The sequence below is a fragment of the Simochromis diagramma genome, unplaced genomic scaffold (genome assembly GCF_900408965.1).
Source record: "Simochromis diagramma unplaced genomic scaffold, fSimDia1.1 OVJJ01000486.1, whole genome shotgun sequence".
NCBI lineage: Eukaryota > Metazoa > Chordata > Actinopteri > Cichliformes > Cichlidae > Simochromis > Simochromis diagramma.
In genome coordinates, this window is record NW_024387047.1 from 495,974 (window position 1) to 517,186 (window position 21,213).

At 41.6% G+C, this 21,213-nt stretch overlaps 1 protein-coding gene and 1 long non-coding RNA gene across 4 annotated transcripts in view; one reads left to right on the plus strand and one right to left on the minus strand.

Annotated features, from left to right (window-relative positions):
• fancl (FA complementation group L) overlaps positions 1-8,318 on the minus strand; it is a 40,900-nt gene extending 32,582 nt beyond the window's left edge. The window contains exons 1-5 of the mRNA XM_040044638.1: positions 7,995-8,318; positions 7,425-7,483; positions 4,534-4,594; positions 4,044-4,100; positions 3,669-3,766 (exon numbers count right to left, since the gene is read on the minus strand). Of these exons, the coding sequence (XP_039900572.1) occupies positions 3,669-3,766; positions 4,044-4,100; positions 4,534-4,594; positions 7,425-7,483; positions 7,995-8,081 (362 nt within the window). The 5' untranslated portion in view covers positions 8,082-8,318. The remainder of the gene's footprint in view (positions 1-3,668; positions 3,767-4,043; positions 4,101-4,533; positions 4,595-7,424; positions 7,484-7,994) is intronic.
• Positions 8,319-13,859: 5,541 nt separating this feature from the next.
• The window catches only part of LOC120741739, a 431,134-nt gene continuing 423,780 nt past the window's right edge, over positions 13,860-21,213 (plus strand). For all 3 annotated transcript variants that reach the window (XR_005697678.1, XR_005697679.1, XR_005697677.1), the window contains exon 1: positions 13,860-14,164. This is a non-coding gene — a long non-coding RNA (uncharacterized LOC120741739). The remainder of the gene's footprint in view (positions 14,165-21,213) is intronic.

The following is a 21,213-nucleotide window of genomic DNA, read 5'->3' on the forward strand; positions in this document are numbered from 1 at the left end:
CAGAGCTGCTCACTTACCTGGCCCAATCAGCAGACAGAATTACAGCTGAAAACCCCTGGTGGCTATTAGCACGGCCCGTACCAATTAAGACGCTAAGCGAATCTCGAGTGCTTTGGAGATTGAGGCCCACTGTGTATAATGCCTCCTAACCGTAACACGACACTGAAAATGATGTTGGTCCCATTTCAGCATAAAGCATACCTTCACCCCCCCCCACTCCTATTAAAACCTGAGAGTCTTCAATTAGAGCCATTTGCATTTCGCTAATATCATAATTGTAGCTCCGGTCATTAATAGGAAAGTAGAAAATGAGTGTAGTAGTCAAGGCTTAATCCGAGCTGGGGGAGAATAGATATCTTTCTCCTAACCGCCGCCGCCACCTCCTCCTCCTCCTCCTCGTTCTCTCCTGATGAGCGGAGAAAACGGTATTAGCCAGACCCGTCAGCGCACGTGGGCTGAGTGTTATTAAATGTGACCTGGATTTAACTATAACTCAATAACTAAAAATAAGGAAGTCATTAAGAGCCATTTGTTAATGTAGAACTGTGTTGTTGTAGGCTCTCCAATCAGTTTACGCTGCTGAAGAAAGGGGGGGGGGGGGTGCTCTATACAGCCTTTTAAAGCAGTGGGGGTTTCTGCTCATATATGCACCACAATAAGTTAATCCTGCCCCTGGGGAAAACGCAGAAAACTAAAAATACATATATCAAAGCTTTGACAGAGGAACAGGAGAGCCACCGAGTTGATACGTGGAGCTCCATCAGCAAGCAATTCCACAGGCAAATTACTACCACAGTATCCTGGGACCATGTAAGTGGGGAATGGAACCATGTTACTACATTGTTCATTAAGAGAAAATAACTTGTTTGATTATGGCTTGATATTCTCAAAGCTAATTTCAACATTGCGTGGGGATTGAATCTGCACTATTTTAACTTGATGATCACACCCACAGCTTTAGGATCACCACATGCACCTACAGACTTCCATAACATTATCTGATCAATCTCATGGAGGTCATCCTGATTGCAAATGCTAAAAGTGACAGAGGGTTTACTCCCAGCGTATGAACATGACTGTGCCTGAGCAAGCCTGACCTACAAAATCCAGTTCTCCTCAGACTAGCGGGACCACTGCATAAACTCACAGGGCACACTTAAGCATACAGTGTCCTGAACCACTTTTAGATGTGGGTCCAGGAATGGTTCCATTAAATGAGGCGGTGTGATTGCAGTGCTTCTACGACTAAGACTGCTTGTGAAAACAACTGTTAAGTAATTAATAAACCTATAAGTCATGGGAGGACAGTGTGCAGTAAAAATAGCCAATAAATAAACCATAAAATTCATAAACCACAAACCTCTTTGTGCTGTGCGAGACAGAGAGCGGGCGATCAGAGAGAGAAGCTGAGCCTGACCATAAGGCTGGATGCATTTCACAGCAAGTGCTTATTTGGATTACACTCATTTTGATTGCTTTAATAAAGTACGCCTTTTTAAACTTGTAAGAACGTGTAACTATAGTAACTGGCTGGTTCTGGTTAGACTTAGTCTGATGATGATGTAACTAAATGTCAGTTTCTTCTAAATTTTAAGACATGAGAAAGAATGATAATTGTTTCAGCGAGTATGAAGAAACGCATACTAACTATTAGAATATACACAGATGAGAGGTAACAGTGACATGTAAAGGCCTGATGTTTTGGTAAGAAAACAGTTGCAGTGCAATGAAAAAGTATTTTGCATCTTCCTAGTTCCTTAGTTGTTTTGCACATTTCTTTCACTTAAATCTTTCAGATCAAACAAATTATATTAGTCAAAGATAAAGTAAGAAAAATACAAAATGCAGTTTTACGTGATTATTACAGGAAAAGAAAAACAGCTATCCAAACCTAACTGGCCCTGTGCGGAAAAAGTAATTTCCCCACCATTGTTAAATGATGAATTAACAGTGATTAACCACACTTTTTGGAAAGCTGAGTTCACTTCCACTTGCTACACCCAGGCCTGATTACTGCCAGACCTGTTGAATCAAGAAATCGCTTAAATAGAAACTGTCTGATAAAGTGAAGCAGGCTAAAACATCTCACATGCCATCTCACAAGAAACACATGCCAGGATCTAAAGAAACGGGGAAACAAAGTCACTGACCTCCGTTGGTCTGGAAAGGGTTACAAAGCCAATTTAACCTCCTAGGACCTGGCGTCCACATATGTTGACATCACATTTTGGGTTATTTAGACCAAAATACTCAATTTTGCTCTACAAGGGCCTGATATCCACTTACGAGGACATTATACTGCTACTGTTCTATCAAAATTTTAAATGAATATCCTCATATATGGCTCTCATTTTTCTTAGAAACTAAAATTAGGTAAAAAAAAAAAAAAAAGAAATCTGCTAATTCAGCCCAAATATCAAAGAGAAATTAAAAATACATGCTGTGGAAGAGTTCGGGTCTTAGGAGGTTAAAGGATTTGGGCCTCCAGCAAACCATGGAACACCGGTGAACCTTCACAGCAATGGCCAGTCTACCAAAATTCCTCCAAGAGAGCTTTGACGACTCATCCAGGAGACAAAAGAACACAAAAGAACCCAGAACAACATCTAAAGAACTTCAGGCCTCACTGCCTATGTTAAGTTCAGTGTTCATAATTTAACAATAAGAAAGAGAAAGGTCAAAAATGGCATCCTTGGGAGAGTACCAAGGCAAAAATTTTGATGATCCCCAAGACTTTGGGGGAAATGTCCTGTGGACTGACCAGACAAAATCTGAACTTTCTGGAAGGCTATGTTATATCTAGTGTAAAAAACAGAACATCATATCAACAGTCAAACATGGTGGTGGTGGTATGATGGTCTGGCGCTATTTTGCTGCTTCAGGACTTGGATGAGTTGCCATAACTGAGGGAACCATGAATTCTAGTCAGTACCAGAAAATCTTGAAGGAGAATGTCCAGCCATCAGTTTGAGCTCTGAAATGCAAAAGCACTGATCCAGGAGGACAAAACAAACAAAACAAACAGAAGGTCCATCTCAGACTAAGTCAGAAAAGAGCAAATATGTCTGATTGTGCCACTTTTGTTACCAAGAACAGCAATCAGTTATTAGGTTTTATTTTTTTCCACGTAGGGCCAGGTAAGTATAGATAATCTTTCATTCCACTGAAAAAAGGTGACTCTGTTATCCGTTTGTCACAACATTCTTGGCAAGTAAAGTATTTTCCCCCTACAAACAGTAGCATGCACCATAAGCAGGCCTGTAGGATATTTCCAGAGGACTGCATTGTAATAACACGATCAGTGTTGTTGCCTAAGCAGATAATTTCAGAGCCTGCTTCTGTCAGAGATTTCTGCCTATTGAAAGGAAATACTTCCGTCTCCAAGTGCTGCTCACAGGGGATTGTCTGACTCTTGGGGTTTTCTGTCCAATAATGAAGGGTCTTTACCTTACATTATAAAGTGCCTTGAGATGAATGCTGTTGTATGTTGTTGTGGTGTCCTATAATCAGCAGACACAAACCTAAGCTGCGACTCAGACAAAACCACCAGTAAAAGTGCCGTTCAGAGCTGGCAAACATGCTGACAAACATTTCACAGCTTAATGACTGACGCGCCAATAAAGCCCTGGTTCCGGAGCATGTGTTGGTACTCTTACAGGCCCACTTACTTGTCCCACCCGAGGGTCTCCATCTCAGAGATGAGCTGAGAGTAATACTGCGGAGGCGGGATGGAGCGGCACTCGGGGCGGCTCTTCAGCACCACTTCCTGCAACAACACACACAGAGCTCTTCTTATTTTAAGCCCAGATTACTATGCACATCATATCACAACTTACTCTCAGGAGCAATCTTTCTACAGAGCAAGATGAATCAGGGCCGTGATGACAGTTTTCTCTATTTTTATGGCACAAAATACACATGCACGTGCATATGCCTCTCAAGCAAGGCTATTGATAATGCCTGGAGGTTCCCATTTAGTTGCTATTCATGAAGCTACAATGTCAAAGTGACCGTGCGAGCCGCCATGTCATTCTCCTCCTTACCAAGACAGTCTTCAGCTCCAGAATGAAACCGACAAGATCAGCCGACTGCTGCAGCCTCTGTGAGGAGTCAAACACGAGAGAAAAGACATCCTTGAATGGAGGGATAATGAAGTGACAGTGTCTATTTTTTTCCTCTAGCCAGCCATTCAAATCAAACAGTGTTTGTGATTAATGGGGGCTGCCACCAGCTTTAATAATTAATGATAGCTTAAAGGCTGTGAAAATAATGAACTTTGCAGCCCGGGGTGAAATATCAATCTCATCCAAATAACCCTGAGGGGCCACATAACAAATAGGGACATTTTCCAGGCGATGTTAATTAAACAGTGAAAAATATTTTTTCTCTGCCTGTGAGTGAGGCGAGCCTGATGGGTGACAGAGGGAGCAGGAGCGACACAAAGGAGCCAAATACAAAGCACGCAGCACAAAACAGCGTGCTCTCATAGACTGAGACAACATATCACTAAATACCAACATGCGGCACATTTACCTGCTTCACTATGCGCTCATATCCACGCAACAGGTGCTTCAGCTGCCAGCAGCAGTGCAGCCTGTAAGGACAAAGTTGTGAATGGGTTACTGAGGACATCTTCTGTGGCCAGACACAAGTTTCAAGAACATCTTTTCTGGCTCAAAATCTGCTTTCAATGGTGCGTACACACGTATCGCTGATTGGCCAAGTTACCTTACCCTAACAGTAATCCATACATTTTCCTGTTAGTGCAGGCCATAATTTAACCTTGATTAAAGGTCAAAATGCTTTTTTAGTGGTGCCTTATGTTTTCTATAAACCAGAAAATATAATAACTAACGAGTGATTGCATAGGGGTGTATAAACACATAGAAAGGGAAAAACAGGTAAGTGAAGAAGAAACACTGATCGGAGCATCCTACACCTATTGCAGAGTAACTAAGGAAGGATTCAGGGTCACCCGATCCATCCCTAACTATATGCTTTATCAAAAAGGAAAGTTTTAAGCCTAATCTTAAAAGTAGAGAGGGTGTCCAGAACAAGAATTTCCATCTTGTTGTCATGAATTATTTTACTTAAATACCAATTCAGTAAATTTATAACTCTGCATGTATTTGTTGTTACATTTTATTTAACAAAGCTAGTAACTGTATGTAGATTGGACAAAGGATGCCAAATGTGGAGTTGAAATGTATGAGGAAGAGGAAGACCATAGACAACATTTAGAAATCTAGTGAATCCTTAAGATGCTCAGGATAGGGTGAGATGCAATCATACGAATACATACAGCAAATGTACATGAGGCAGAGATCCGATTTCCCCTAAACCTTCATCGGTTCCCTGTTAAATCCAGCACTGAATTTAAAATCCTCCTCCTTGCATATAAAGTCCAGAAAAATCATGCTCCGTTATATCTTAAAGACCATATAATATCATATTATATCAACAGATAACTTCACTCTCACACTGCAGACTTACTTGTGGCTAAAAGTACAGGGTGGGCCATTTATATGGATACACCATAATAACATGGGAATGGTTGGTGATATTAAAGTCCTGTTTGTGGCACATTAGTATATGTGAGGGGGCAAACTCCTCAAGATGGGTGGTGACCATGGTGGCCATTTAGAAGTCGGCCATCTTGGATACAACCTTTTTTTTTTTTTTTTTTTTTTTCTCCATAGGAAGAGGGCCATGTGACACATCAAACTTATTGGTAATGTCACAAGAAAAACAATGGTGTGCTTGGTTTCAACGTAACTCTATTCTTTCATAAGTTATTTACAAGTTTCTGACCACTCATGAAATGTGTTCAATGTGCTGCCCATTGTGTTGGATTGTCAATGCAACCCTCTTCTCCCACTCTTCACACACTGATAGCAACACCGCAGGAGAAATGCCAGCACAGGCATCCAGTATCTGTAGTTTCAGGTGCTGCACATCTCGTATCTTCACACCATAGACGGTTGCCTTCAGATGACCCCAAAGATAAAAGTCTAAGGGGGTCAGATCGGGAGACCTTGGGGGCCATTCAACTGGCCCACGACGACCAATCCGCTTTCCAGGAAACTGTTCATCTAGGAATGCTCGGACCTGGCACCCATAATGTGGTGGTGCACCATCTTGCTGGAAAAACTCAGGGAACGTGCAAGACACCCTACGAGACCACCCATCTCCCATGCTACAGTTAGCAAACTGCTTGTTAAGTTTCGTGAAACTGGTTCAGTGTTGGATTGAAATCTGCTGCAATGACACGGTTACTGCATTCACCAGATATCAACACAATTTCGATCCGCTCCTCACGTGTTAACCTTCTCACATGTCAATGGCTGTGAACAAAGAGAAACTTGTAAATAACTCATGAAAGAATAAAGTTACGTTGAAACCAAGCACACCATTGGTCACCACCCATCTTGAGGAGTTTGCCCCCTCACATATAGTAATGTGCCACAAACAGGACTTTAATATCACCAACCATTCCCATGTTATTACGGTGTATCCATATAAATGGCCCACCCTGTAGAATGTTTTGGTTCAAGATACTCTCTATATCAGCTCCCCCTCCCTGAGCCTGGTACTGTTGGAGGCTTCTTACTTTTAAAAGGGAGTTCTTTCTCCCCGCTGTCAACATCTGATTTTTGGTGTTTTCTTTTTATTATTGTAAGGTCTATAATATAAAGTGCCCAGAGGTGGCTGTTGTTGTAAATTGGCGCTATATCAATAAAACTGAATGGAATACACAAGACAGACCACAGTCTTATAATTAATAACCTGTGGGGCGTAAAATTGAGCAGGGACAGACGCGAATCAGGAGAAATAGCAGCAACAGAAATTCAGTTTTGGTTTAAGGGGAAGCAGCAGAAAGCTGAGGATATGTCTTAGGAACCAAACAACGCAGTTTAATGTTGTTACTAAACAATACTGTTAAGTTAGCTCTCACAAATTAAGATACACTAAAATACTGTTACTTCCTTATAATGAAGTTGATTCTGCCTGAAAAGAGCCTTTGCTTGATGATGTTGGTCATAACTACATGTGGGAAAGTTAAGCAATTTCATATAAATCTTATTTTCTTTTTATTCTTTGGAAGCACTGATGTAAAAGCACACTGAAATTTGACCCTTTATGTCTCATAAGGAAAGCTAATGATTTTAAAGCTTTTATAAGTCATTTTCATGAAAATTATATATTTTTAAGGTATATCTGTTTGGCACAGTTTTACCCAGCATGCCCTTCCTGATGCAACCCCAAAGGTTCTTTGAGTCTTTGGCTGGAATCAGCTTTTAGTTTACTAAGCAAATCTGTTAACTACTACATTATAGCAGCACTTTACTACAACTCCCTTATTAGACCTTATCCCATATCACATTTAAAACATTTGTACGGAGAATGCAAGGGGATGCTTGTACTTGGCCTCCTTGAGCTGCCGATCTGGTGGGAGTACTATTCTCATCCTGAAGTCTCTTTCCTGGGGGGGGAGACAAGACAAAGCATTATCAGATTACTAGCTCTGCGATCAGTGTACTACAGAGGTTAATACCTTCTACAACTAACGCGCTAATGAAGAACACGTGACCGACCAACCTACGTTAAGGAATTGGATAATATTACGTTTCTTTGGGTGTTTCAAGAGACACATAAATAATAGAAATTTACTTTAGACCACGTTTTCAACTTTTTTTCATCGCTTTAATACGGCATGACACTCGTAGTAAGTAACTGCTTTCAAGATTATATACCAGCTTATGAAGTCGTTTCATGCGCTAATACAATTACGGTTCTGCTACCGATACTAATGTAAGCTGCTTAAAAAACAGGACGAATTTACCAGAAGTTTATATAAATCAGTTAGATGTCTAAATATATGGTTTCCAGACAAGTATTTGCATCCAAAGCAAAAAATCTTTAAATTAATCGTTTTTTCAATATGACACTGACATACGTCCAACAAAAAACAACACACAAACGCATAATTTTACCTGAACAGTGATAAATCCATCGTAGACTGTCTGCTGCTTGTTGAGAGGTACAAGCAACGGGTTATCGTTTACCAGTGATTTCTCCATAAAACTTTCTATGACCTTTTACGCCTAAGTTTCCGCTCGCAAAGCAGGGTGGCTACTTCCTAGCTTGAGTTGGACCGTAGAGACTGGCACTTTCTGATTAGTCGCTGACTTGAACCAAACCTGAGAAATTCAAGCTAAAGCTGTTAAACGTAGAATTAGCAAGAGGTGCGTTGACAGGAGAATCAATCGCAACCCCTGCATCCCGCCATTAAATCCCAAACAGTCGACGTCATCCAGTTGCTTTCAAAGACTTACAAAAAGTATCGTAATTCTGAAGTTTCTTGACAGTCGTTGGTGTGACGTTTAAACGTTAGTGTGTTGATGATTTTACTGATTAACTGCCGGTCTGTACGAAAGGTTTAACTGTTGAAATTACTGAAAATTACCGACATTATTGCCCATTATGTAATTGAGTCTAATTGACAGAAACATAATTTTTATTTTATATATAATCTTGCTCTCATCCCCTGAGGGTTGGTGTGTTTCTCAAGCTCAGGTCTTCTACCAGACAGCCTTGAATTTGAGGGTCCTGTTTCTAGGACTACACTCTTGTGGACAGAGCCCTCCGAAATGTGCCTGGAATTTGGTAAAGCCATTCTTCCACTTTTGGGGTAACAGCTCCTAATGCTCCTATTACCACTGAGACCACTTTTGACTTATCCTTCCACATCTGTTGTTTCTTCACCCCATGATGCTTCTCTATTTTGTGTGCTCCTTCTTCCAGTAGTTGCTTTCCACTGGGATTGTCATATCTATCACTACTTTGTCAACCGCCACTACATGTGATTGGTTGGCCTAGAATACAGGTGTCAAACTCCAGTCCTCGAGGGCCGATGTCCTGAAACTTTACATGTCTCCCTTCTGCAACACACCTGAATAAAATTTAGTAGGTCCACAGAAGTGAACTGCATGCTGGTGATTCATGTTGCAGCAGCTCAAGAGTGAATGAACATGGTGCAATAAAAGCAGTTTTAGAAGTACTTTTATTTACCTTTTATTTAAATTTACTTGAGTAGGGTTAGCAGTTGCCACCTCTGCATGTAGTCAAGACTTGCTAATGACCTACAAATTCTATTCAGGTGTGTTGCAGCAGGGACACATGTAAAGGATGTTTCAGGATACCGGCCCTCAAGGACTGGAGTTCAACACCCCTGGTCTAGAACCTATTCCTGTTGTTCTTAACCACTTGTGGTGTCTCCCATTAGGACTTGGGGACTTCTAGTCCATATGTGGCCCAGATGTTCCTCTGCACTGTCTCTATGGATCTGGTGCTTAGGGTTTGTTCTTGTACTGCTATGCTCAGATTCTCAGTTTCAAAAGTACCAGTTTGGCACCAGTATAGGATAAAACCTAAACAATACCCATCCCTATTTGGCAGATGCTCTGTGTTTCAGCCTGGATTGTGACTCTGACCTGCACTTCTCCTTGCCCTCCATCACTCTATGTTGCTCAAAGAACCATAGAAAAAGTGCTGGACTTCAGATGGACACCGTGCATTGTGTCTTGACATCAGTGGCATGTGTCTACTTCTGTGGCCAATTTATTATTCCAGCTGGGCATCTGATGATCAGAAGGGCATATGTATTGATGGCTTGGATTTAATTCCAACAATTCAGCTGACTTCTCAGCACCTGTCTTATTTTCTGGAATGTATTTGGCTGTGGCTGACCTTTGTGCATCTTTATCATGGTTCTAGTTGGCCTGTGGAATACCCAGACACTTGTAGCTATCCCTTATAACCGCTGTTCTGCCTCCTGGTAGGTCACCTTCTCTCACTTTACAGCCATTTGGCCACACATATTCCACACTTATTCATAATAGTTTTTTTCATACTTATTCATACACAAAAGTATCATGAGAGACAGGTCCTGGATGAAAAAGAGATACAACAAGATGTTGATTACTGACGTTTTACAAACTGCCAAACAAAGGCTCATAACTCTTGCCACTAAACTGAAGCGATATACCAGAAACACAGAGGCCAGGAGAATACATGGTCTGTTCTCCAAAGATCCATCTAGGACGTATTCTTATCTACAAGGGAACAGTAGCACAAGGGCAAACCCACCCAACACTGAAACTTAATAATGCTGGACAAAAATCTAAGAGTCTAAGAGAAAGAGTTGACACCACTGCCAAGTGCCTAGTGGACCTAAGAGCAGACCGCAGCAGTCTCCCAGAGCATAGCCAGTCAACATCACAAAGGAAGACATCCAAGAAGTTTCCAAAATGAAGAGCTGAACAGTACAAAGACCTGACATCATCTGCACCTACTGGCTGAAGAACCTAACAGCACCCAATGAGGTACTCATCCAGACTGATCCATCCAGACCCATCATAAAAAAAAATCCCTTTAAGGGACACTCAGGCATTTTAGACACCATGGTGAGTAGGTACAGGAGTCAATACGTAAGCACAGTTTAAAAAATCTTTGGAAATAACACCAGAGGACCAAAGCAGGTTGTCAGAGCAGTACACCAGAACTCTAAGACCAGGCAGACCAATCATGGATACGGGAGTGCTTGACACTGTACAAGGTTGATAGTGTGCTAAAATTTATTAGCAACTCAGTGAGACTGTGGAAGACTACACCAGAGGCCTACTCCAAGGCAATCGCACAAGATGCCATCAAGTGTGGAATATACCAAGTTGATGCACTGTCCTCATTGCTGTTCTGCATATGCCCGAACCCCCTCATCACTAAGACCAATTACAGATTTAGAGTGTCAAATAATACAATATTAAAAAGTATATTTTATAGCCTGGTAGAAAAATCTGTTTTAGACTATGGATATTCACCACTTCATAACAACTCTATAGGGATACAATTTCTTTTTTTAATCCATCATTCTGGATACCTGCCTATTTGATTGACAGGTATTTTCACACAGTCAGCTTTACCTCCTCATTTTCTTCTTTGCTTCAGATCTGCTAATTACAGCCACTGAAGTGGATCTTCCTGCTGTGGAGCTTTTATAATGTAATTATCTGTCAAAAATATGGCTTGCTGTGTCTTAAAGCCCATTCAAGAAATTTGTGCTTCAGTTTTAGTGAATCAGTTACTGTTTTCTTGGTATGCTATTAGTTTATTATTGCTAATTACTAGATACAATTATGTGAAAAATAAAGTTTTCATAGGACTCTATGTAGTCCTGTGAAGTCAATAGCTTGTAGAACAACAGATGAAGGTTGGTGGGCTGTAGTAGCTCAAAAGCAGAGAAAAAAAGTGCTACATAAGAACCAGTCCTTTTACCATCACCCGCTGGTTTGTAAACTCCAAGCTAGGGCTGGGCCATATCATACCGTTCATGGTAATACTGGTATTACGGAGCCCCGCAGGGGACATGGGAGAAAAAAAAATTAAGACGGACTTTTGCGAGATCTCGCAAAACAAACTCGGGATCTCGCAAAACTTTTGCGAGATCTCGCAAAAGTTTTAGCCGCATTCTTCCCGTTAGCTCGAAGGTAACGGGAGGTCGAGACCTACTACAGCCGGGAGGAACACTGCTTTCCCGGCACATCGTGCCTCGACCTCCCGGTCGGCTCCGAGCCGGCGTCCGAAGAATGCGGCTAAAAGTTTTGCGAGATCCCGAGTTTGTTTTGCAAGATCTCGCAAAAGTTTTGCAAGATCCCGAGTTTGTTTTGCGAGATCTCGCAAAAGTTTTGCGAGATCCCGAGATAGTTTTGCGAGATCTCGCAAAAGTCCGTCTTAATTTTTTTTTCTCCCATGTCCCCTGCGGGGCTCCGTATGGTATAATGTTGGGCAACGATAAGAAAATGAAATATCGCGATAGAATTTGGGTAAAACGCGCATGCGCTGTGCCTTTGTTTTCATACACACATGGCGGAAAAAGCGTGCCGGCAGCGACGAAGAATGAGGAGGGCGAAAGCGGATCGTTGAATGAAACGGATGAACCAGAATTGGTTTGTAAAAATGCTGCAACTTCAGTGTGGAACTGGTTTAGCTTTCAACCGTCAGATACACAACAAAGCACTATTTTTGGTAGCGCATGCTAGCGAGCCGGCGTTATTACCGTGTTTTTTGGAAAATACGGCACGCTTAAAATCAATCCTTTGATTTTTCTGAAAATCGAGAGTGCCCCTTATAATCCCGTGTGCCTTATGTATGAATTCTGGTTGTGTTTATAATTTATCCTCAGCAGCAGAGGTGACTCTTGGTCTTCCTTTCCTGGGACGGTCCTCATGTGAGCCAGTTTCGTCGCAGCACTTGATGGTTTTTGCGAGTGCAATTGGGGATACATTCGAAGTTTTAGCAATTTTCCAGACTGACTCACCTTCGCTTCTTAAAGTAATGATGGACTGTCGTTTCTCTTTACTTAGCTGATTGGTTCTTGCTACAATATGAATTCTAACAGTTGTCAAATAGGGCTGTCAGCTGTGTACCAAGCTAACTTCTGCACAACACAACTGATGGTCCCAACCCCTTTAAGAAGACAAGAAATTCCACAAATGAACCCTGACAAGGCACACCTGTGAAGTGAAAACCATTCTAGGAGACTACATCATTAAGCTCAATGAGAGAAGGCCAAGGGTTTGCAGCGCGGTCAACAAAGCAAAGGGTACCTACTTTCAGGATTCTAAAAAATATGACACATTTGAAGTTATTTTTCAATTTGGTACATAATTCCATATATCTTGCTTCATACATTTGATCTCTTCAGTGTGTATCTACATTGTAGAACGTTATAAAAATAGAAAAAAAAAACAAATAAATGAGAAGGTATGTCCAAACTTTTGACTGGTAGTGTATTTACCACTAAAAGCAGAGATGTTGATCATTGTCTGTAAAGTTAATGGAACTTTAAGGTCAAGCTTGAGCCACCATTTAAATTTGGTTTTCCTTAAATTTGACACCACCTTACCATTACTCTTTAGCAGGTTTGTGTTTTTACAGAATGGCTCAGGAAGTAAAGCAGGTCATCTGCTAATCGCACGGTTGGTGGTTGACTGCTCCGACCGCCAACCGTACGATTAGCCAAAGTATCCTTGGGCAAGACACTGAATCCCAAGTTGCTCTTCGATGTGAAGTGTGAATGTGTGTGAATGTTAGTTAGAAGCCATTAAGGCATAGAAGAAAGTTTTTGTATTGGTGAATGAGGCGTGTTGTATAAAGTACTTTGAGTGCTCAAGTAGAGAAGAAAAGCACTATATAGGAATCAGTCCATTTTCCATCCATAAAAACACAAATAATTCTGTAGGGGGCTCTTAAAGAACACTTTTCTCCGTATATTAAATCCACCAGTGTCTCCCCTTAAACAGCAACCAGTAAAATCACCTCAACATATGGCAAATGAAACTCTAGAGATCCAGCAAATTCCTATTCTAATCCAATGACAACATGATTACTACAGAAGTGCTCCCCGACAATGCGCACTTGTCCTTCGGTTTCCTTTTGAGTCCCGTATTCATTTGCGGTGCTGCAAGCAGAGAATGGGAAAGTGTGATTATACAGTATAGAGCTGGTGAGGGGAGTGTGTCAAAGCGTGCATGCCACACAATGTGCCTGGAGAGATTGATGTTTTTGTCATCCACCTGCTTCAAAGCTGTAAAAAAAAAAGCCGGCTGATGCAAATAGAGAAACCTAGGCAGGCAAGCTCACAAACAAAAGAGGGAGAACCTCACTGCTCCTCTTTGCACGTCTGTTTTTTTTTTTTTTGTTTTTTTTTTGAGGAATATCTGAGGTTTCTGTTTTGACGCACATTGGGCTCAAATGAACACTGACTCTGAGTCTTGTATCTGGGAGTGGGTAAGTGTTTGAATGCCCTTTTTTCAGTTCTCTTAGGGAAGTGGGAACAATTTAAGGCTGTTGTTGCTTTTTTTCTCTTTCTTTCTTTTTTAAATATGATGCATCGGCACAGTGGCAGTGGGAGAAGGAAGCAGCAGCAGAAGCAGCTTCCCTCCCTCTTTCTCTGTCTTTCTCTCTTGGCTCGCTCTCTCCTTCTTGTCACAGAGACAAATTCTGCAGGCGTGCGACACGGCCGGCTTTAATGGCATTCCAGTTGCAAAAAAAAAAAGGGCGTCAAAATGTAGCATCTGAGGATAGCAGAGGGGCAATATAGGCGGTGAGCTCTCTGTGGTCTTCTCTGTCTCCTCTCTCTCTGTCTTGCTCTCTTGTCTGTCTGACCGCTCTCTCCCTTCCGCTGCCTCCAGCGCCGGGCTCCGTCTGGGAGAAGAATGATCTATGGTGCTTTGTTTATCACTGGCCATGGTCACTTCTCTGGAACGCAATTGGCTGGAACTACACCGTGTGGGTCCTGCACCCTGAGTCTCTCTCTCTCTCTCTCTCTCTCTCCCTCCCTCCCTCTCCCTCTCTTTGAAGGAAGACATGAGCAGGGGTGCCTTGTCCGACTTGCCTTTTTTATCTCTCTTGTTCTTCTTCTTTTCCCCCCCCTCTCCCTCCTCTCTCTCTCTCCGTGGCGTTTTGCATGTATCTGAATGATAATGGAACATATTGTTCTCTGGACCGCTGATTGATTGAATGGGTTGACAGCAAAAAAAAAGAAAAAAGAAAAAAACTGTGTTGACGGCATTAAGGAATTTGTGCATGCCCGCTTGTAGATTATCTTGTGTTTTTGTCCTTTTTGAGCACCGTTTGAATGAATGTTAATGTTTTTTTTATCTGAATAGCATATTCTGCGATTTTTAAGCGCAGTGGGAGTGTTTGTGGCTTTTATTCTCGTTCCTATCTCAAGACGTGTTTTTTTCTTTGCTTCTTCTTTTTCTTCCACTAGTCAGATTCTAATGTACAAATTATACAAAGCATCTTTTCTTTATTTTATTATTCTGCATGTAATATGTCAGCACCAACACGCTCGGCACTCTCAGTTCCATCAAAGCCAGATAGATTTTGTTCACAGTGTAATCAAATTTCTGTTCTTTTTCCCATCCTCAGTAAAAATCCTTTTTTTTGTTTGCTTTTCTGTTTGTATTTTAAGATCCATTTCAACTAGTTTTTAAAGCTCATCTGATCCATTTACTTGTGATTATTTTACAGGATTTGGAATCTTAAAAGATGTTTTTAACCTCGCTTACATGCAGATTCTCCTTTCCCTCACACAAACTGACTGGGGGACCCATCTACTATCACTTTTCTCCCCCAAATATCTCGTAAGAGTGTGTGTCTGCATGTGTGTGGACCGATAAGTGCTGCGTGTGAAGTCTTAGCCCGTGGATTACAGGCCTCACAGATAGGCTTGTATCCAGACTGCTGTCTGACATGAGTTGATGGGATTACAGGAGGCGGGCATCTGTCCCGTCTCTTCACACACACACCCTCACCACCACCAATCTATGGGTGGAATTTGGGGTCACCGTTTGTGTGTGTATGTGTGTGTGTTGTTAGGGAAGTTTTAATATATACATATTTTTTAATTAAGGCTGCAAAAACCAGATATTTTATGTGACTTAATGTGCAAATTGTTATTACTTTTCATGCTGTGCGCCCTGGTGCAAAAGGAATACAAGTCTGTAGATCAGGTTTCCAGATCTGAATTTTACCCTTCTAACGTTAAAAAATTAGAAGGTTGGAAATATTTTTGTTTGTCAGGCTTCAAGCAGCTGCACAGGCGCTGAAACAGCAGCACATCGTTTCTAAGGCTCAGTTATCGGTGTCAGTTGTTTCACCCATCCGTGCTATGACGAGCAACATCAGTGCTGTTTGCAGCCTGTCACACAGGAGGACTTGCTGCTTTTCATTTTGTATATTATGATATCATCATATTCATTAGAAGGGAAAAAAGACATTGAAAGAAGTCACGTTGAGCTCACTGGTGACACTTTAGTTACACATCAGTATAATTTTTCTTTTCACATAATTGTGAAATATTAAGGCTGGGAGGTTCCATAGTAATGCATAAATAATAATAACAATGATTAAATGCTTAAAAATGATGCCGATTTCTATACTGTGTGTATGTAGTGTTTGCATAGTGTGGTTATTGAATCGGGGTGTGTGTAATGGTTTCACAGTGCATGTGATTTTTGGCATTTTAAGCTGTGTGTTTTTATTTTATTATATTACTCTAATACTGTGAATACCTGCTCAGGGATTGTGTATGCAAATTAGTTAGTAGCTAAATCTGCTAAAATTCATTTTCTCTATTATAAAATCAGTATTTTTGTGCATGATTCTTGGAACATAAGAAACAATTAATAAAGTAAAATAAGTGTAGGATTAGAGTTAGGTTGGGAAAATGATAAGAAACTAAAAAATGTCACACATCAGCAAAGCCGCACACATGTTAGCTTATTTCTGTTAAAATCTAAAAAAACAAGTAAAAGTTAATCAAACCCTGAATATAGATGAGTTGCTAATAATAATATTTGTGGATATTAAGAGGTTCAGTATTTTAAGTTGTAAGAACAAATACATACTACGTATAAAAATGGCAGTGCACAGAGGCTGGATCGCACTTGTGTTAATCCAGTAGTCTTATTGCTTGTGAAAGAAAGCTGTTCCTCAGTCTGCTACTGCGTGGTGTATAAAGGAACAACAGGCTGTTGTGTTGTGTCCTTTATGACTCTCGGGGACCTCTTGAGGCACTGCTGGGTTTACGGCTCTCGCAGACTTGCGCAGCTTGCACCCAATGATGTGCTGAGCAATGCACCACCCTCTGTGGAGCCTCACGGTCCTTGCTGATGTAGTTGACATATCGGGCAGTAAAGCAGTCCGTCAGACGGCTGTCTTTGGTAGAAGTCCCTGCAGATTTAAAGATTCAAGCCAAATGTCTTTATGCACTTAAGGACACACAGGTACAATTTTGCTGGGTTTCTTTCTTTCTTTCTACATTGGAGTGTAACTAGCCCTTCTGAAGTCCTTGTGAATAGGGACTCCAGGTATTCTAAATTGTCCATTTTGCTCCACCACTGTGCTATTGAAGGCTATTAGGAGGTGAAGCCCCCCCACCCCTTGTATAATCCACAGCTCTTTAGGGAGAGGTGGTTGTTGCTGGCTGTTGTTCCAGAGTGGTAACTCCTTCCTGTAAGGCCTCCTTCTTGCCAAGGGGAGATCAGTCCCATAACTGCTGAGTGGTCAGGTGAACTTCACAATGCTGTTTGTGGCCTTTGCTGCCGCGCAGTTGTGGATACTGCAGAGCTCCCAGTGTGACGCTGTGTCGATTCGTCTGTCCTGCGAGAAGAGAAGTCTTTGGAGGCCTGCGGGAGAATCGATGCAGGTAGCATTTAAGATTGCTGAGAAAAAGCACGCCCTGTGTATGTGTGTTATTTCTCTCTGATTAGTTCTGACCCTCTCTTTGCATCCAACGCTTTGTTTTAATCACCGGGCACCACAGGCATCATCCCTCCCAGCCGCACCACGACGAACCTTTGCGCGAATCGGTGATGTCTGTTGATACCATCCAAATAGTTTCATCATCTGAGCCGGGTGGAAACCAAAGCCATGGATACAAGTCCACTTGAGCTGATTAGCGTGTGGAGTGTGCTTGTTAAGGCATACTGTGAAGTGTGCTTGTTACATATACACCCCTCATGTTTGATTACTGCTGGCGCTTTACGACTGGCGGCTGTGTACAGAAGCACTGCTGGGATCTGATGTGTCCAGCTCCTGTTTTGACAGCACGATATTTATACCTGTTATCATCATCCAGCAGTTTGCCATCGACATATTCAGGGTTAGAGTTATGGTTAGGGTTTGGTTAATAGGTTTGCCTTTTTTAAGAAAATGTCGAAAACAATAATGCCAAAATGTGCCATTTTGTAGTTTTTGAAAATTTACCTTTTTAACTGATAGCTGCTAAAAAAGGTTGAACCCTAACCCCGGGGAGGTTGCTTGTCCCTAAGTTATCATGTGTGGTAACCCCAACCCTAACCCTAACCGTAAACAATTTTTAAAAAAGGGTTAGGGTTTTTATTGATGATGGCTGAGACGTCAGAGCGTTATAAATTAAATTTATGAAATCACTGTAGATTAATGTAGACATTAATGAGATCCTATGACTAACAAGCTATAAAATATTAGATTAAGTTATCCTATGTATTAATCCCTCAAGCCTCCAAAAAAAGCTCTTTTGAGCTTGGCTTTGCCTGAGTACCACCAGCAGAATATGTTATAACATATGCTGCGTTATTGGACATGCTTCTCTATAATGCATGCATTTCAGCAAGAATTCCTCTGTGATTTTGCAACTGATTCTAACACAGATTTAAAATACAATGTGAAAAACTTTGGGTGGGTGGTGAAATTGCCTGCTGTGAGTCTCCATCTGGCCTGTGCAGTGTTGGAATGGACCATCCTCCTTCACTATGCCAGGCCCGGAATAAAGCTTCACTTTAAAGGATCAATTCTTTTATTATTGAAGTAGGTCTCAGTAGTGCAGGATAATACATTCTACATTGATCCCCCTCCCACCCAACCCTACCCCATTCCCTACTCCGCTCCTCTCTTCCCCCCCCTAAAAAACCTTTATTGCCATTCCTTCCAGTGAGGCTCACATTAAAAAAAGAAAGAAAGAAAGAAAGAAAAGACATGTTCGACAGAATAAAGATTTTAGAAAGTGACTGGAGGACAAATAAGCCCATAAACTAGGGTATTCACATTTTAGTGGGAAGGAAAGACAGGGGGAGAAGAAGGAGTCGGAGTTGCCAGCAGGCTTTTTGAATATCATTACCAGCTTTGCAGAGAGAAATTGAAATCATAAGCATAAGGAAAGTACCTGGTAATTAAAACTGTCTCGCCACACCGAGGCTTTGATACCTGCTCAACAAAAGTATACGCGAGTGTATGTATAAATGAGTGTGTGTGTGTGCGCGCACATGCTTCTTGCTTGGATGTACATATTGTGGCTGCATACATTTAGGTGGCACACAGCAGAGGATGTGAGAGTGTGTTTTACACTTTTTACCCCGTCTGTCAGGAGGATGCCTGATGACGCGCTGCATGGTGTGGATTGCCGTGCGCCGTGTCTCTCTCTCTGGAGACGCAGGCAATATTTGCAGCGAGCACTTCAGCTGAGCAGGAGTGAGCGTGTTAAAACGTATTTATTTTTGAAGTCATGTGCACCATTTAGATTTTTTTTTGTGTGATATTCACACAGAAAAAAACAGAAAACAGGCTTCCTTCATGTTTTTTTGTATTTAGTTTTGTGGCCTGTGCTGGGGGGGCAAACAGCTTGACGTGTCTGTATCAAAATCAAACCCCCGAAGCATGCGTGCCAGACCCTTATTGAACAAATTTGCGCCAGTGAAGCCAGCAGTTGAGGACATTAATGATCTGGACCCACTGGGGTCTGGTGCTCAGCGCCCACAGGCTACCCGCTCGATCCCCAATCAATAGCTTTTTATTAAAATTGTTTGCGAGGCAACACAAATCCATATTGTTTTGCCTCGGACAGGGGTGGCCCGTGTGAAATATGTCGGACATATTTATATATTTTTTTCCACACGAATGTGTAAAATGATTGGCTGATATGCATGGAGAAGAAAAAAAACACACAGGGGCAGTGGTTTGGCTTTATTGGAATATCCATTTCAGCATTGATTTTCATAAGAGATGCATTTGTGATTATCTTATTTTCTCCTTCCTCAACAGGGTTGAATTACATATCATATCATCCCTGGTATTAAGGCAAAATTAATAACACAAGTAATTATAATACTTACGTCTAATGATATGCTGTGAGGGTCCTATTGATTCAGTCGAGATGCATCTAGGGGAAATGGCTTGGAGCTCTGCCTGGCGACTGGCGCTACCAGCGTGCTGTGCTCTTGACAGCACAACGCTAGGCTCAACCCTCAATCCACACTCAGCATCACTTACACTTAAAAGCCACTCCGTGCTCAGCGATTAAGCTCGCTTATCTACTCGCGCTTGTTTTCTCCTCACGTAACCTCTGACACCGGCCGGTGCAGTCACTCCTGGCTGGATGTGAACTTTCTCTGTGTTTGAACCCTTTCCTTCTGTTTTAAATTTTTTTTAAAGCTATCGAACAACTACTGTTTAAATTAAACTTTTAATTTCTTACTTTTCCAACATTCCTGAAACAATTAACACAAAGAATATCAGTATTGAAGTAGGTGTCACATTTTATTCCATCCGTGGTTTTTGTTCTCGCCGAGTGGCCGTCACTGCACGCTCCTGCACACAAATCTCACTTTGAGACTTGCTCCTCCTCGAATACATACACACCTATGTATGTCTTGCATCCTCACAGTCTTCTAAAGATCCACTTAAACATGTCATTTTTACACCGCAAACAATGCGCAGACCTTGTGAGTAATTCCTGTCAATTTTAAAGAGAGAAAAACCTCCACCATCTCGCCTTTTGATTTATTGCTTCTTCGTTTTTAGTCGCCTTTTTTCAAACTCACACTAATCCCAGTTTATGCTCGCATGCAGGTTTTTTTTGGTTTGTACTCCATCTTGCTGCTTCTCAATTTTTTATTTAAATTTTTTTTTTATTTTTTTTTATCTTTTAGTGTTTTACCTGGTTAAAGAGAGGAAACGTGAGAGAAACATGAGGACGGAAACCAAACTCTGGCCTTGTTGATTCTCAAATCTGGTAGACAGGATACTGCCAAAAATAAAAAATAAAAAAATTTTCTAATCCAGGCTTGACTCACAAGTATGAAAATGTGGAGCTGTTAGATGTGAGAAGCTGCATGATAATCATGGAGGGAAAACACATTCGATGGGTTGAAATTTTTTTTTGCTCTATCGCAGAGATCTGACCCAGCTTGGCCTTAGGTAAATTCTTTAGATTGTCTAATTTTTTTTAAAAAAAGGGTTCAATGTCCACGATTTTTCGTCACACTGGCTGTTCCATAAATTAGACCTCCCTTGCTCTTATCTCATCGTGTCGCTGCATCGTGAGGAAGACGAGCTGCCTTTGAGGTGAAAGGACAGTGGGCTGCAGTTGCAAGTGCTGACCAAAAGAGGGCAACATGATGTCAGAATTATCCCCCCCTCCACCACCATCGCCGCCACCATTACTACTACAACCGCTGCTGCCTCCTTTCACAGCCAAGCCCGAAGCCGGTGCACAGGGAAGAGTTTCGCTGAGGGGGTATAGGTGGCTGGGTGCACCGTCACTCAAAGCTCTGCCTCGCTCTCTTGGCAACAAAGCTGGCCGCCTTGTCACGTGGGCGCCACATGGAT